Here is a 17,328-nt window from a genome sequence, read left to right as displayed (position 1 = left end):
TTTGATTCGGCCTACGACAGTGGTGTCATCAATAAACTTAAATACGGCATTGGAGCTGTGCTTAGCCACACAGTCATAAGTGTAAAGCAAGTAGAGCAGGGGGCTATGCACTGCCTCGTCGTATACCTGTGCTGATAGAGATTGTGGAGGAGATGTCAATCCAAATTTACTGGAGTCTGCAAGTGAGGAAATCAAGGATCCAATTGCACAAGGAGGTATTGTTAGGATAATTCAACTACAGGTCGACCTTCTATAATCCGGCACCATTGGGACCTGAGGAGTGCTGGATTAGTGAAAATGCTGAATTACTGAAGAATCACATTAAGCAATAGCTAACCATCTTATCATACCTTTAAAATATCAAAGGATTCAAAGGTTCATTTAATGTCAGAGAAATGTATACAGTATACATCCTGAAATGCTTTTTCTTCGCAACCATCCACGAAAACAGAGGAGTGTCCCAAAGAATGTACGACAGTTAAATGTTAGAACCCCTAAATTCCCCCCCACTCCCCTCCCTCCTGCGCCAGCGAGCAATGATCTCCCCACGATCAGCAAAAAATAAAGCGCACCCACTACCAGCACTCAAGCGTGAGCTGAGCGATAGCAAAGACACAGACTTGCAGTTACCCCAGAGACTACATTGCACTCGCAGTTACTGAGGGAATCCTCGTTGATTTCTTTTCCTCCACTTAGTAATGTGCTTAAATTCTGCGGGTCACCACGTCTGATCTGAGGTCGTAGGCAGAAGAGAACGGAGCGCTGGCTGGGCGATGCTAGAGGGCAGTTCGCGATTGCTGGCAGGTGGGCGAGAAAGCGGACCAACCCAGTGTGTGCCAGCTTCCCCGCTGCTGGCAGGTGCCGGGCGACCGCGCCTCAAGCAAATTATATTAATAAATGTAGGAAAACAAGCAGGAATTGCCTGTCTGTGCTTACAAGAGCACGCCAACATGTGAACAGATCCAGCGCAACCAAAACAATGCGCAGCAGGTTGGTACAGTGGCCAGTAAAATTTGAATTTACAGTTGTGCGGCAAATTTGCAATCGATGCGGATTATCGAAGGATCCAGATTACAGGATTAGTGAAGGTCGACCTGTATTCCTGAAATCAATCCAGTGAACTTTCACTGCATGCTCTGTCACAAGAGCATCCTTGGGCAGGAAGGCCAGGATTGTAATTGGTATTCTAGATGCAATCTCTTCTCATACTCTAATCCTTTGCATTTGAGACCATCGTAATGTGCTGCTTGCTAATTACTTCCAGTGATTTGTATACAAAGCTATTGCAAGTCTCCCTACCTTTAACTCTCTCACCATTTTAATGAAAAAAATCCATTATATTTGAAATCAAGGTCAATGACTTCATTTCACATTATATTCTGCCTGCCACATGTATGCCCATTCACATTGCCTGTCTATATCCCCTTTAGTTATCTGTATCCTCCTCTCAGCCCTTGGCCATCTAGCTATATTCAGTCAACTTTATATATTACACATGATCACCTGATTGATTGATAAAGATTTTGAATATGTGGGACCCTAGTACCAATTCTTGTGGAGTACTCCACGTGTTACAGCCTGTCATCCAGAAAATGACCCAGTTGCATATGGAAGTCTAGCAATCTGCCTAACCCTGCAGGACTCTTTAGCTATCTGACAGTGCATGGGGCTAGAGTGAAGCAAGTTGCCCTTTACACATTCAACATACAATAAAGTACTTTTTAAGTGTAGTCAAATGCCACTGCTTGTTTTAAAATCCATTGCACTATATAATTCAAACACTCTTGATTCATTTTGCCTGAAGCCATTGTGAACCTTGATAATTTAAATATATTATGCTGGTAATAATGTAAATTTTATGGAAAACATTTTAATGATCATTGTATCCTTCTAGATACTAACTTGATTAACTTAAACAGTGTAAAAGGCTGTTTTGGGAATACTATTTTGCTCAGTTGATGTTTTCTTTATTGTAACAAAGTCAGTAGATTTTGCAAATGCATTTATTTCCAGACACATTTGTATAAGGAATTTTAGTTGTTTGTCTCTAAATGGCACTCATTGGCCTTCGTTGTCCAATGTGTAGACTATATTTTGGATGGTTTATCTAAAATACATTTGGACTGGTTGTTGCATACATAGGAGCTAGTTCCTACACTGGCAATATAACTGTATTTTGCTGTCCATTGTGTCAACACCTCCCAATAACTGAGCAATTGCACATCTTTTAAATACCTCCATTCAAGGCACAACTTGTTAAGTCAAGCTGAATAAAAAATGTATGTTCAATCCACGTTAATAAATGGGAATTTCTAATAAAGTGTATTTACCTACAGAAGAAATTGCACTACTTTATCACATTAGTAAGTATTACTATGCCAATACATGAATTAGTAACACACAGAATTTTGGAGCAACTCACCAGGTCAGGCAGCAACTATAGAGGGTCGACATTTTGGGCCGAGACCCTTCATCAGGACTGGGTTTATGAAATGGTGATGTCCATAAGTAAATGATTTGCTCTGGAACTTAAAAAAAAAATATAATAGTAATAGCACGAACTTGGATTGAAGGAAGGCCTTATGCCCACAGATCGCATGACAAACAGTTCCCTATATTATTTCTGTGAAACCAGTCTTGACCAGTTTATGAAAATTAAATGATATAATAAATGATGTCTGTAATCCCAAATCTTAAAAGTACTCTCATTTCTCTTTCATAAAACATCAACAGAAATATGATAAAGACCATTTGGTCCTACTTGTTTACGTGTACTTCTTTTCCAAACTCTCCACATAATCTCTTCAATTTCATTGTACCTTGGGGAAAAAAATCTTTTGATTGCGCTGAATATTGAATATTCTCTGTGATGAGCCTTAGGAGACCTCTTCATTTCTGTCCTGATGACCAATCCCTTACTTTAACCTTGTGTTCCCTTACTTTAAATATCTCAGTTAGGGAAAGCATTAGCTCCACATCCAGCCAATACCCAGGAGCATTTTATTTGCTTTAATAAGGTTACTACTTGCTTTTCTGAACTCCTTTTTAAACATGAGTTGTTGCTCATTTTTCCCCGTCTTTACATGATAATGCTACCCTCCCCCAGGAATCAATTCCTCTGAGCCTTCTCTGCACTTCCACACTAGTACGGAATATTCCAGTTATGGTTGCATGGGTTAAATATATTTGGAGCAAGAAACATCTACTCTTGTACTCAAAGGGTCTACAATAAATGCTAATGTGCCATTTTCCTCCCTGATTGCTTGTGGCACTTGCATGTTAATATTCAGTAAATGTGCAAGAAACCTAGGCCCCACCACACATCAACACCTTTGTGTTTCTCACTATTTGAAAAGAATTCAGCTTTTTTGCTTTTCTACCATCTGTCTCATCAGGTTTGCACACTTTAGTTTTCAATTGTGTAAAAAGATCACATTCCTGCGTTACTGTTCTGGATATTTTAATATGGAGGAGAATGTGCATTATACAGGTAGTTTTCTGCAGCCATGGCAGTAAATTTTAGTTTGTTTTATATTGAAGATGCTTTCTTTTGGAAAAAAAACTTACTGTTATCTGTCTTCTATCTGAAATCTTTGTGGTTATTGAAATGTTGATTTTTTTTCCCCTTGAGTTATCTTGTGATGCAGTCTTTATCATCTTTGTAGAATTGTGCATAGTTAATTTTATATTGACATATTGATAATATGATCTGACAGCCTACACTGTAAAATTGTGAGGGGCTCATTGAACAGTAAAAGCCAGCAATCTGTCTGTGTGTTGTCTGTCGCCTTATAGTCCGCCTGATGTTTATCTGGACTGATGGCATTAAGACAACTAGCCGTGGGCTAGCAGATAAAATGAGGTTCCAGTTAATGGTTGTGTTTTTCCTCCTCCTTGATTAGGATAGAATATTAATCTCATTTATTCTCAAATATATCCAATTACTGATTGAAATATAGAGAAGGTATTGGAATAGACCTCCTACCTCTTCTGGAAAATAGAAGTAGTTAGCAACTTACTATCCATTATCTGTAATTAATATATTTTGAAAGGGTCAAGTTATATTAAAATCATGTGCAATAGAACAAATACTCTGTACTTGGAGATCCCAATATTCTGAGTATATTTGTTTATATGGATTTGATTACCATACTTTTAGTAGCAAAATTGTACTTCCAAATTTTAATTATTGTGTTTTTAATCACGTAATATATTTCTGATTTGAAAACCACACTTTGCATTAGTCTTAAATTCCTTTATTAGGAAATAGGAATCCCAGAATTACTGCAAATGTCTGAATAATAATAGCAATCATAAATCTCTAACTCTCAATCCTGTAACAGAATTTAATGATGTTCCAAGGTTTTCCACTAATGGTATACTAAATAAAATATGTCTCAGCAATGTAATGAGTGCATGATTTGCTGGCCCTACTTTTCGGCTCCAAGCCAGCAACAGTCCTGACAGTTGTGAGGAACTGTTAATGAGTGCTACCTGTGTTCTGCTGATTCTCTGGTTTGTGCATTCACTTGCCATCTGCTTAGAGATTTTATTTTAAAGGCGGGGGGGTGAGGAGTCCCTAACCAGATTAGCTGTATATTTTCTCATTGTGGACTGTCACGGGTGGCTGTAGGCTATCTGGAAAATGCCAACCAAGGAGTAGGACTGATGTTTGAACTAATTAGACCTACTTGCCTGTTTAGTATCGAGGGTTACATCCCAACGGGTAACTTCTTGAAGAGCATTCCCTATGTATTAGTGGTAGCACATGGGTCAGTTTCTGTGAGTTGCGCTCTTTTTCATATGGTATATCTGTAAAATTTGCTGCGGGCTTTGATTATGTTTCTCTCAGTTATCAAAGAATGGAGTCAAATAAGCTAAATTAGCAGTAATTTTTAAAACAAAGCTCTCATTGAAAAGTACAGTGAGGAAAAATGAGTTCCACCTTGATCAGACAGGCAGTGTATAGAGGCCGGAGCTTCAGGCAGGAGGCGGGCAACAATAGGTCTCTTCCTCTAATAAGTCTGTTTTAAATATGTGGAAATCTGAATGTAGGTGAGACTTGTTCTTTTTGATTATTATCTTTTACAATATATTGATGAATATATTCACAGTTAACCATTGTTTCTCCTTCCTCTAGTGAGCACTTGTCCTGTTCCTTCACATTTTTCTTGCATGGGGATAGTAAGGTCTGTACCAGTGTTGAAATAAACCAGCACCAACCAGTGTACCGTCTGAGTGAAGAGCATGTTACTGCTGCCCAGGCATCCTCCAATCCTTTCCAAGGTAGGAAAAGCAAACCGAGAACTTTCAAAGGAATGGTTCCTGTATGTTTGTTGATGAGGGTAAAAATGCATAGCTGGGTCAAATTCTACTGAATGTAGATACAGCTGTTACCACTCCCACTATAATGTCCTTGTAGATAAAGGCAGCACCTGTTTACTGTCAAACTATACTGGCAAGGGTGTTGCAGTCTTGCTGATCTTGCTTGAGGTTCTGTAAATATTCCCCTTACTCCTAATGGATATCTAATGATCTTGTGTAGCCTTGATTGTGATGGGATACACAAACGAGAAGTGACAAATTATTCTTGTCTGTTTTCAGAGAAGAAAGTCTGAATGAGCGTCTTCTGCACCACATTGAGATAATTCTACGTAGTCATAGATGAGGGAATATGTATTTTTGAAAAAGTTTAAAAAACCCCCCCATTTATTTTAAGTGAATAGTAAGCTAGCAATGTAATTACGTGATTGTTTGGTCATTCTTTATACCCCGTATTACTATCCAGTTAGAATATTTAATTTGTATTCCCTAAAAGATGTATTGGTTTTTGAGTACTTGTAATGGATGTTGTTCTAGGTTGCAACCTTATGCAAGGGAGATTTTTCCGAACTACTATTACTACTCCTAATCAAAATTGTTGTTGACCTGACTCTGAGATTGCTGAAATATAAATTTTGCTTTTAATTTAGCAACACTTAAGTAATTGATTTAAAACAATTTTTAATATGTCTTTTGGCCTACTTCAATGTAATTCTGTGGGTTCATATTTATTCCTTCTTGCTCAGTGTGTGAACAATCTTCATCTATCCCACACTATAAGTACTGAGGAGCCACATTTGTATGTGTTTGCTTTGATGCATCAGTTCTTAATTTGTTTTTTTTAGTTTTTCATCATATTGCATCATTTACCTCTTTAGGAAATGGGTTGTGTATGTGCTCCAGGAATTCACTACAAGTGCCCCTTTGGTTTGACCAAATAGTCACATTATTTGTGAGTGCTCAGCAGAAGGGAAAGCAGGAGGCCATTTAGCTAATTTGGTCCAGGCAGGCGCTAGGGGAGCCATCCCTGGACAGAGAAGATTTTCCTGTATTTTGGTAGTGCAGTGGAACAAAAGGATCTGGGAGCGCAGATCCATGATTTCTTGAAAATAGCACCATAGCCAGTCAGTGTTGTAAAGGAAGTTTGGCACACTGGCCTTCATAAATCAAAATACTGAGTACAGGGGTTGGGAAGTTATATTGAAGTTGAATAAGATGTTTGTAAGGATGAATTTGGATTATTGTGTGCAGTTTGGTCACCTACCCAGAGGAAAGATTATCAATAAGATTGAAAGAGTACAGAAAAAATTTACAAGGATGTTGCCAAGACTAGAGGATTTGAGTTATAGGGAGAGGTTGAATATTTTAGAACCTTATTCCTTGAAGCGTAGGAGAATGAGGGGAGATTTGATAAACGTATATATTAATTTATGAGGGGGGGTGAGGCTTTTTACTGAGTTTGGGTGAGACTAGAAATGGGTTAAGGGTGAAAGGTGAAATGTTTAAGGAGAATTGAGGGGGGGGCTTCACTGAGGTAGTGGTGAGTGTGTGGAATGAGCTGCCAGTGGAAGTGGTGGACGCAGGTTTGATAATATTTGGGAGAGTGTGGGTAAGTACAAGTGGGAGGGATATAGAAGACTATGGTGTAGGTTTGGGTTGATGGGACGAGGGAGAACAACAGTTTTGCATGGATTAGATGGAGCCAATTACTTGCTTTTGTGCAGTAGTACTCTATAACTCCATTTTACTCAGCGTTTTGTGTAATTAAAACTTTCTTTTACTGCTCTACTAGTTTCTCCATTACCCAAGTTCTGTGTCATGGTACTATTTTTGACATTTGTTCCCTGTCAGAGAAATAATGGTGTAATCCAAAAGTGACTTGGACTGTTTTTGAGACTGCTTCAGTGCATTCCACATAGATTACTTTTATTTCATAATGGGTACTGCAATTCATAGATCCGAGTTTTTAAAGCTGTTGATTTTGGCTGAACTAGAATTACATCCAAGAGGTAAGTGTATAGCTTGCCAATTCAGTAACATTGACAACTTGTGTTTTGATTCTTCCAGTGATCCTCAGCCCTTTTGGATTAAGTGGTACTCTGACAGGTCAGTCGTTCAAGCTATCTGACCCTCCCACTCTTAAACTAATAGAAGAATGGAAGCAATTCTATCCAATCCAAACTGGCTCAAAGGAAACCACGGACGACAAGCAGGAGGAGTTAGATTGGGATGATGACTCAATAGCGGCTGTTGAAGTCATTGTCGGTAAGTAGAAATAAAAATGTTGCAATCGTTTGATTTTATTCAGCTTTATGTAAATTGGATTGTAAAAACAAAGTGACAAATTAAAATGTAAATACAAACATTAAAAAGTTCTAACTGCACATGATTATAAAGCAAAGATCTGAAAATGCTGGAAATAATAAAAGAAGAACATAAAGTAAGTTATGAACTGATGAAGGGGTTATCAGCCTAAAACTCTTCCCCTCACCACAGTTACTGCCTGTCCTGCTGTGTACCTCCTGTTTTTATAATTTTTTTGCCAGTAAAAGTTTTATCAAGCCAAACAATTAATAAATCACTATTTCTGTTGGAGAAGTGTTCCTTCAGCAGTGCATAATTTATACCAATACTTCACAGCAGTATTCGGGGGAAAAACCTAGTAATTCATTGGTAGGATCTGCCTTTCATTTTCCTGAGAAGTTTCTCAGATATTGGGTGGAATATAGTATCAAGAAGTTAGTTTACAACAGAGTGATGACACATACTGTGCTTCATTAATTCTTTTCTATAGAGTATTGACTTGTATCCTTATTACTTTTATCTTGGAAATTAATTGCCTATAGAGATATATTATAATTATTTTGTTTAAATTGTTTGAATTTTGTTGGTTTTTGGCTTTAATGTCCATATATCATTGTTCACTGAGACCTCTGAAGATGAAATATTTCCTCCTCTCATGTAGTTTGGCTGTATTAGACTGTTGATTTAGATATTTAGCACTTCTAACTAGAGGCAACGTAAAGCAATAAGTACAGATATTTTTGGTTGTGGATTTCTGAGTACGTATTGAAAAACAAGTAACCTTTGGAAGTGACTAAAGCCTAAATTTGTTATTGTCCTGAAATCCCCTTCTGGAGTTAACATTGAGTAAGACAATAAAAATTTACATAGGGTGAAAAAATTTTATTTGTAGGAAAGCATAATCTATCAAAAGTAAATTTGCATTTATATTGTGAGTCAGGCCAATGAGGAAATGGTGAAATTATTAAAGAAATGTTATTTTATGTGCATAGTTTGATTTTTTTAAAATCAATAATATCTATCCAGATGTCAATGTGTCTTGAACTTAAATTCCTCTAAAGAGAGCAAAACCCCTGGGTCCTGAATGCATCTGCTTGTAACATTGAGTATTTGTATGCTTCACAACTAGACTTGTCAGGCTAGCTGCAGGAGGCAATGTTTTCCCCATCTGAGGAGATTATGACCAGAGGACTCAGTTTGCGGGTAAATGATGGCCCTTTCGGACTGAGATGAGAAGATTTTATTTTCATGCTAACTGGTGGTAAACGTTCAGAATTTCTAACCCAAATGGCTGTGAGGGCTTAGTAGAATTTATAAAGAAGAGGTTGTTTAAATTCTGCATGTTGAGAGAATCAAGGAAAATGGGATGGCACTGAAGTTGATGAACGGTGGAACAGACTCATTAGACTGGCTGGTTAGCAAGTGTTCCTCCACACAGGAAATTTACACACTGTAGTAGGATGCATGGAATTAAGCAATATATTAGTTTGGATTAAGAGCCGATTAATGGGAAGAAAACGAAGAGCAAGAATGAGTGGGTCAATTCAGGTTAGCAGTCTATAATTAATGGGGTACCAAATCTTCACAATCTACATCAGCTAGACATTGATATGTTTTTAGCTGTTGAAGGAATTGAGAGATATGGGTTTGATCCATGAAAGTAGAAGTTGAGCCATGATGTTGTCTAATGGCGGAGTGGTTTGGTTAGTTTGAATGGCATCATCTCATGCCTTACATTCAATTGAACTTGCAAACCATTTTAGAAAATACATGATGCAGTCAGGAACTGTGGGAAATCACAGTTAAAATAATGTTCTTAAGATCCATGGCACAGCAAGTTAATCTAGTGTAACAGCCTAACCTTAGCACACTGTGTCTGTACTGTTGTAGCTTGGTAAATTTACTATAGCAATTTGACAGCATCCACTCAAATCTATGACATGTTATTTGGAGAGCTTTTCTGAACTTTTACACCACCTTAATTTGGGAATGTAATGTTCCTTCATTGTGGAACTAAATCCCCAGAGTTACCTACCTAAAACAACACTGTAACTTCACGTTAGATTGCAGGACTTTAACCTTCTCAAGGATAATAAGGAATCTGCATTTAAGCGTTCATCCTTCCAGGAATGCTCATGTCCCATGAATGAAGTAAAAATGGCAGCTTTTTAAAAATTATTATTAACGTGCACTGTTCTACTTGCAGCTGGTGTGCGAATGGTGTATCCAGCGTGCTTTGTCCTGGTGCCTCAGCCTGATGTCGCGACAACTGTTACGAGCAACACCACTGGATCGTCACATTGCACAGTTGCATATTCAAGTGCCCACCAAGTGCCTGCCCCAGTGAGGGATCCCGCCATTTCCTCTGTGACCTTGACTCCACCCACATCACCAGAAGAGACTGAAACAGGTAATTATGAGAAATTTATTGTTTGTTATGAATGCTGCATCACCACTTTTGGAAACTGAAATAAAGTAATTGCTTAATTAATTACATCATGAACTGAATCATGGTGTTTTTTATTACCAATAATTGCAGCTTCATAGTGTTTTTGAAGAATTTTCAGTATTTTTTTTTGGTGATTTTCTATGACTGCCAGAAGGAGGCAATTTAGCTCCTTACGTGTTTTTTGAAAGAGATGTCCAATATGATACTAAACCCCGGCACTCTATCCATTAATTTTACAAAGTAGCTCTTCTCAAATACACATTTGATTATCCTTTAAAACTCAAGATGGAAACTAAATCTGCTGCCTTTTTAAGTAGTGTCCTCACTGTCCATAAAATCCTCTATGAAATGTTTTTGCTAATTTTTCTAATTATATGTTAGTACTTCAGTATTCGATCTATTTACTAGAGGAAAAGGTTCTCTCTTGTGGATATTTCAAAGTCCTTCAATAATTGGAATACTTCAACCCTTCTCTTTCGGTAGAATTGCCAGAACTGTATGCAGTCCTCTAGCTGATGCTTAACAGAATCAGGTTTATTGTCGCTGACTTATGACATGAAAGTTGTTGTAATGCAGCAGTAGTACAGTGCAAAGATGTAATATTATAAATTACAGAAGTGAATAGTGCAAAAAATTGAGGGTAGTGTTCTTGGACTGTACAGAAATCTAAAGGCAAAGCTGTTTCTGAGTTATTGACTGTGGGACTTCAGGTTCCTGTACCACCTGCCAGACGGTGGTAACTGGTAACTTAGTTAGAGATACAGCATGGCAACAGGTCCTTCTGGCTCAAGGAGCCTGAGCTGCCCAGTTACACAATTAGCCTACTAATTACTACATCTTTGGAATGTGGGAGGAAACCCACATGGTCATGGGGAGAATGTGCAAACTCCTTACAAACCAACGTTGGATCTGAACCCAGGTTGCTGGCGCAATAATAGCATTATGCTATTCTCTACACTACTGTACTGCCCAAACTTTCTACATTTCTTAAACAAGAGAAAATCTGCAGATGCTGGAAATCCAAGCAACACACACACAAAGTGCTAGAGGAACTCAGCAGGCCAGACAGCATCTAGGAAAAGAGTACAGTTGATGTTTCGGGACAAAACTCTTCAAACCCTGCTGAGTTCCTCCAGCATTTTGTGTGTGTTTCTAGCTTTCATCTTGATTATCCCTATCTATAAAACCAAGTATCCTTTAGACACTCTTCCCAGCTTTCTCTTCGTATAGCTATATGGAATGAGGTCCAGCTGCTTTTGTATCTTTCAAAATAATACTAGGTAGGTGAATGCTGCTACAAGTTGCTTCTAGTGTGGATCACTGTAGTTAACCACATTACTCTGAACCCATTATGTTTTGTTTTTGGATACCATCCTGTTAACAGTTTGCTTTGCAAAATTTTCCATCAGTTCCTAACTTCAAAATTGCACTTGCTGTGCATATAACTGTATAGTGAGGGAAAACAACTACCGCTGATCCCTCGGGTATCCGGTGCATTCTTTCCTTCCCCCGTCAAAAGCATTTGCTTACTGCTATTTGCTTGCTCCTATTATTAATTACCACAATCTTTTAATACCATAAACTCCATTTTTCCAAGATGTCTGAAAAAAAATGCAGATTCTGTAAATCTAAAATGAGAACAAAGTGCTGGAAACACCATGCAGTTTAGAGGGAAGCTGTTTTTAAAAAAAAAGAAAGAAAAAAAATTAATCGGAACCGTCAAAAAGTTAAAAGAAGTTAGTTTAAATTGATAGGTATGTGTATGCTAGATCCTGCCTTCATTTTGTATTCACCACAAACGTGATAGTTTTGTGACAGCACTTACACAAATTGCTCATCTTAGATGGCATTCACAGAACAGGTTTTGTACATGTTGACCTAACACAAACTTTTGTGCTCTTCAAACACTGCTAATTTTGACTTTTCTCTTTTCTAGCTGAAACTCAATCCACCCAGAAATGGACGAAGCTTACTTCTGTACCTGAGGGATTTAATATAGAGAATTCTGGGCATGGTGGGAAGATCCCTAGAAAATTAGCCAATCAGGTCGTAGAGAATGTGTGGCAGGAATGCAATCTCAACAGAACCCAGAAAAAGTGAGTACTTTATTAAACTAAGCTGAGCAGTGGTGGGCTACTAGGTCAGTGAAGCTCATTTGGTGCATGATGTGCTTTATAGTATTACTGTAAGTTTTGGAGCAAAGAGATCAAAGGGATGTCTGTCTCCTATTTTTTCCCTTATTTCAGTTCTTTCGTTTGACAGAAATGCTGTTTTCAGGTTTATCAACACCAGCAGCTGAAATCAAAATGCTAAATTTTATACCATACTTGCAAAGGATGGTATATCTTTCACATACAAGGAGCAAGTGATTTGACCCATTTTCTTGTAGTGGTCACTCATTTAGGAATTGGAGCAACAATGTTTCTTGCCCCTGGCAGCAGACTTGAGGTTGGATAGAACTGGGGTTTTGAGACTGCAAGATGTATGTGATGTACAAGATGGGGAGGTAGTTGTTACAGGGACTGTGTAACATACATGAGGAAAGCCTGGTTGTAACAATGTCTTGTTTTATGTTCAGAGATGAATGTATTGAATGAAAAATACTATCATAATTTGAAGCTATATTTATAATGCTTATCAGTTAGATAATAATGCATCCTAAAGGCTAAATGAAAGTTGGTCAGCAAAAAAGAAAATTCATCAAAAACATTCATTGCGTGACTTGTTTATAGGGAAAATCCAAGACAAGTCTTTGTTAATATCACCCCAATTTATTACTTCAGATGCTATACTTGTTTGCATTTCACTCCAGTTGCGATAGTTATAAATCTACTTCAGATCAGCTACTGGGAATTCATTATAGGTTAAGAGGGCATGCTACAAAACTCTTAAGTTTCTTGTTTATGACTCACTGAAATCCTCGAAACAGCACTGATTTAAGATGCATTTAATTTTGGTACTTAAATAATCCTTCATACCTTCATAACGTTTTGTGAAGATTAAGGAATCTTATGTATTTAATTTTATTTTTAAATTAAATTAAAGTCAGTTTTACAACTTGGCAGTATAATTAGGTAATTTAAAATTATCTATTCATTTATTATCAATATAATACATTACTGGTGAATTTTGACCTGAAAGTAAGCAACAAGAAAAAGCTGTCTGTTGATGCCAAAATTCAGTTTTGGATGGTTTTTGGTACAATTATTTTGCCAAGGATTGTTAATTAGATAACATTTCTTTTTAATTGTTGCTTTGGATTGCTATGACATATTTCTTTGACAGTACCCACCAACAATCTCAAGAAGGTGTCCGATGAATTGTACATTGTATAGTCTACCTTTGGCACAGTTCTTTACCTATTATACTTGCAATCCAACCTTCTGAAATACTTGTGTATTTAACTTGTGTGATTGTTCAAATTTATGGCTGAGTTATTGGACCAGGTAAAGAGTGGATGACAGTTGCAACATTGGCTGTTTGTTAGTGGTGAACAAGTCAATGATAAGATTTATCTGTGAGGAGGAGGAAAAAGAGACCATACCATCAAGTGCACCAGCCTGTGCCAAAGTAACTTATTGAGTTTGTGTCACAACATTAGTGAAAATGCAGGAAATGTCGGAATGTATGGATTGAAGACCAGCATAAGAAAAGTACCAGTGAAATACTCAAGCAGGAAAGCCAAAAGTTAAATGAGCATTTTAAAAGAGAAAAATAATGTTCATCATATTGGCGAGTATTTTTTAACACAAGCCAAAAATGGCTTGGGTGGTTTCCTCTTCACAGACTAAAACTTACCAGCGAGGTTGCATCTAGGGATCGTAATGGGATGAGTACATCCTGCCAAGCTTCTAAAATTGAGGAAAAATTAAATTGACTGGAGCAGGACATTAATGCAGATGAGATTGTGTTGTAGTGCAGAAAGACAGTGGCAAGAATGTTTCTTGTTCAGAAAGGATTGAAAGCATCAAGGTTGAAGGAAGCCAAGGATTTATTTTAAATATTTCTATAGATCACATGGTGAAGCTGTGTTTGCTGAGCTGATTGAAGAAGCATGGCGAGGGTGGGGGGGGGGGAATAATCCTGTTGTATCCTTTTATTAGCAATCAAACATAAATGCCTGAGTTACTGCTCATTCATTGTGGATTGGTTCTATAATTGCTTCATTCACAAAACTGAAAAAGCTATTATTTAAGGTTTTGCTGATCATAGACAATGTTCAGGTCACTCATAGAATTAGTACTTTGCTTACTCTGATGGGGAGATTGTGTCTTTACTTTGAAGCAACATTTCCTTCATCTAGCCTTTGAACTGGTGATAATAAAAACGTTATGCCATTTAAACCTTATATATAATTATATTTTTGGCCTCATTGGAAATGCAATGGATGCTGATTCTCACTGTAGTGTTATTTAGTGCTGGAAAGAATGCAGAATCACTTACTATAACACATTAAAGAATCCATGGATGAACTAAAGCCACATTTTGGCAAAACTTGCATAAGGAAGTTGCCAGTGTCGTCTTCAGATTTTCTTCACTTGGTGGAGAGCTGAAGCACCTCATAACTCTGGCCTGTTAGGTGGGAGAAGGAGGTTTCAGTGGTATTGAGGAAAAAGGAAGTGGATGTGATAGGCTGACAGTGAAGTACTCATTGTAGCAGGCTTGGAAGAAAAGGTTAAAAATGACAAATGACTGACAAAGTCAACTTTTCAGTGTGCAAAACAGCTAAATCAGTTAAAGTCCCCTCCATGTAGTGAAGTCATAAAATTAAAAGGGAAGGTTTGGCAGCAGTAACCCTGTGCCAAAAAAAATCTTGATAAGACAGCTGTCTATCATGATGTTCTTTAATAAAACCCATCCAAGATCTTCACCACCACCATATCTCACCACATCCACCACCATTTCTGCCTCTACAATGATGCTGTAATGTAAGATTCTCTTCATTATAGCATATTAGAATAAGTTTACAAATGGTGTGTTATTATTACCCTTTATATTCTGTGCCATTTTGACTTCTGTGCTTGTGTAAAAATATTTCGAAAGGTTTGGAATTTGTAACTGTTCCTAGAATTTCCTTTGTGAAAATTAAGGGTTTACTGTAGTTCCAAGTGTCATGCAGTCCAGTGGTATCTCATTTAGTTGATTGATCTTTAGGTAAGTGTAGAATAGTCAGAAGTGGTGGTCATCAAATCCATAGGTTTTCCGGCTGATTTTTTTTGTGTTTCCTGCTTACAGATGTGAGCTTTCAACTTTTGTCTTAGTCTTTAGCAGAACTGACATTTGAGCCTGTCTCTTTTCTGTCTTAACTACTTACTCTTTGCTTGGTTAAAAGTTTGAGAAAGAGCAGAAAGGGCATAGTTTTTAGTAAAGTAAACCCACTTCGGAATAATTCTGTTTATTTTCAGAAAAACTTGGGAGTTAAGTGTAGCTCATCTTTATTTGATCTTAAAAAATGCTTATTTGCTGTTTTATAGTTAGAAAAGAAAAGACTGTGACTTCCTGAATTTGTCAAATGAAGCATCGGTGGGCATGCTTTGGGCTGGTTTCTTAAAACTGCTGAAATGAAGTGGGGTCTATACTTCCTACTATTTTTTTTAAAGAAATGTATACTGGTGGTAAAACAATATACACATGGGGAAGATGCATTTATAATAAAAACTTTGTTTTAGAATTCATCTTTTGAAAATGTCTGTGACCTGTCTGTTGATTGCTATTTATTTTGTCTTGCAATTTTTAACCTCCTGGAAAGCTGGTTGAAATGAAGTGATATCCATAACTAACACTATTGTTTATCATTATTCATAGTGTATGCAACCTTTGTAGTGGTCCATTAATGTTCTAATGTGAATCTTATAATTTTGCTATTGAACATTGGTTGCCAAAGAATTGTTGCTGCAATGAGCCATATACCTACCTTCAATCTGGAAACAAAAGTTGTGGGCTGGCTGGTGGCGCAATGACATCAGCACCGGACTCCGGAACGAAGGTTCCTGGGTTCGAATCCAGTCGGGGCCACTCCTGAGTACGCTTTCCATCCGTGCGGGGTTGAGTGTCAAGATCGCAACTCAACCTCGTAAAATAAAGGGAAAAATACCACGAAATGTCTGTGTGAGGAGTGACCCGCCACACAGTCTCTCTCTCTCGCTCCGCACCTTTAAAGACATGTCCTGGCAACACTGCACACGCACGTACGTGCATGCCAAAAAAAAAGAAAACAGAAGTTGTGTTTCTGTGGATGTTACTTCTTGTGAGGCCCTATGTTTTCCAGAGGTTTGATCTACTGTGCATTATTTCCCTGCTGTTGGATGTTTCTGAAGCTTGGCTTACTACATTTGGTAATTCCATTCCTGGAACTTATAAATTCCATTCCTGGAATTACAAGCAATGGAGTTGGTAGGCGAAAGTTAACAAAGGGAACTTATAAATTGGAACCTCAGGAAAACAGACCAGTTGCAGTGTAATTAACCTGGAAAGATTAATCTGTTAGTGACTGAAAGCTGCTCCTCAGCCACCCAAGTCTCAAAAATTGGTTGAAGGTACATTTTTCCCAGCTTACAGCTTCTCTCTGGCTATTTATAGGTACATTATAGTAGTCTAACAGATCTTAAATTACTTTTAGGAAAATCTTCAGTATTAAAATTGATTAAAACCAAACTTATCACTTCCAGGCGGAAGTTTTCTACTGTGAATGGCTGTGAAGAAGATGCATCGGACAAAGAGACATCCTGGGATTTTGTTGAAGCCAGGCATAGAGTGAATTGCAACTGTTCGAGGTACAGAAATATTACTTAATACATGCATGTTTTAAAAGAAAATTAGAAAAGGACATTATCCATCAAAAATACAGATATTTCCTAATATGCAAGTTATATATTTTTTAAAAATTAAGAAGCTGTGCATGTGTATTTTTAAAAAAAAACTGAACATAATGGACCTGCTTAATTTGTCAGCTATGAGAAAAGATGTCTGCCATGTTGAACAGGATTCTTCAGATCTAATATCTTCAGGTTCTGATGTTCAAAATGCATTTATTATCAAAGTATTTACACTATATACAACCTTGAGATTTGTCTCCTTACAAGCAACCACAAAACAAAGACACCTAATAGAACCCAAAAAAAAAGACCAAATGTTGCGAATCTCTTTCAGAGTATTGAGTATTTTCTGTCTTTTATTGTAACCTGTTAACCTTGCTGATGTATATTTTTTTCAAAATGCAAAGTGATAAGGCTATGATAGTTGTTTTGTTCTAG

General features: G+C 37.4%; 1 protein-coding gene across 2 annotated transcripts in view; it reads left to right on the top strand.

Moving 5' to 3' along the window:
- med13a (mediator complex subunit 13a) overlaps positions 1 to 17,328 on the top strand; it is a 184,177-nt gene that overhangs the window by 80,004 nt on the left and 86,845 nt on the right. For both annotated transcript variants that reach the window (XM_063031090.1, XM_063031089.1), the window contains exons 5-9: positions 5,141 to 5,286; positions 7,390 to 7,587; positions 9,833 to 10,036; positions 12,012 to 12,171; positions 16,744 to 16,848. In XM_063031090.1, the coding sequence (XP_062887160.1) occupies positions 5,141 to 5,286; positions 7,390 to 7,587; positions 9,833 to 10,036; positions 12,012 to 12,171; positions 16,744 to 16,848 (813 nt within the window). The remainder of the gene's footprint in view (positions 1 to 5,140; positions 5,287 to 7,389; positions 7,588 to 9,832; positions 10,037 to 12,011; positions 12,172 to 16,743; positions 16,849 to 17,328) is intronic.

This window comes from Mobula hypostoma, chromosome 23, assembly GCF_963921235.1.
Source record: "Mobula hypostoma chromosome 23, sMobHyp1.1, whole genome shotgun sequence".
NCBI classification, from domain to species: domain Eukaryota; kingdom Metazoa; phylum Chordata; class Chondrichthyes; order Myliobatiformes; family Myliobatidae; genus Mobula; species Mobula hypostoma.
This window is presented reverse-complemented; position numbering and strand designations above follow the sequence as displayed.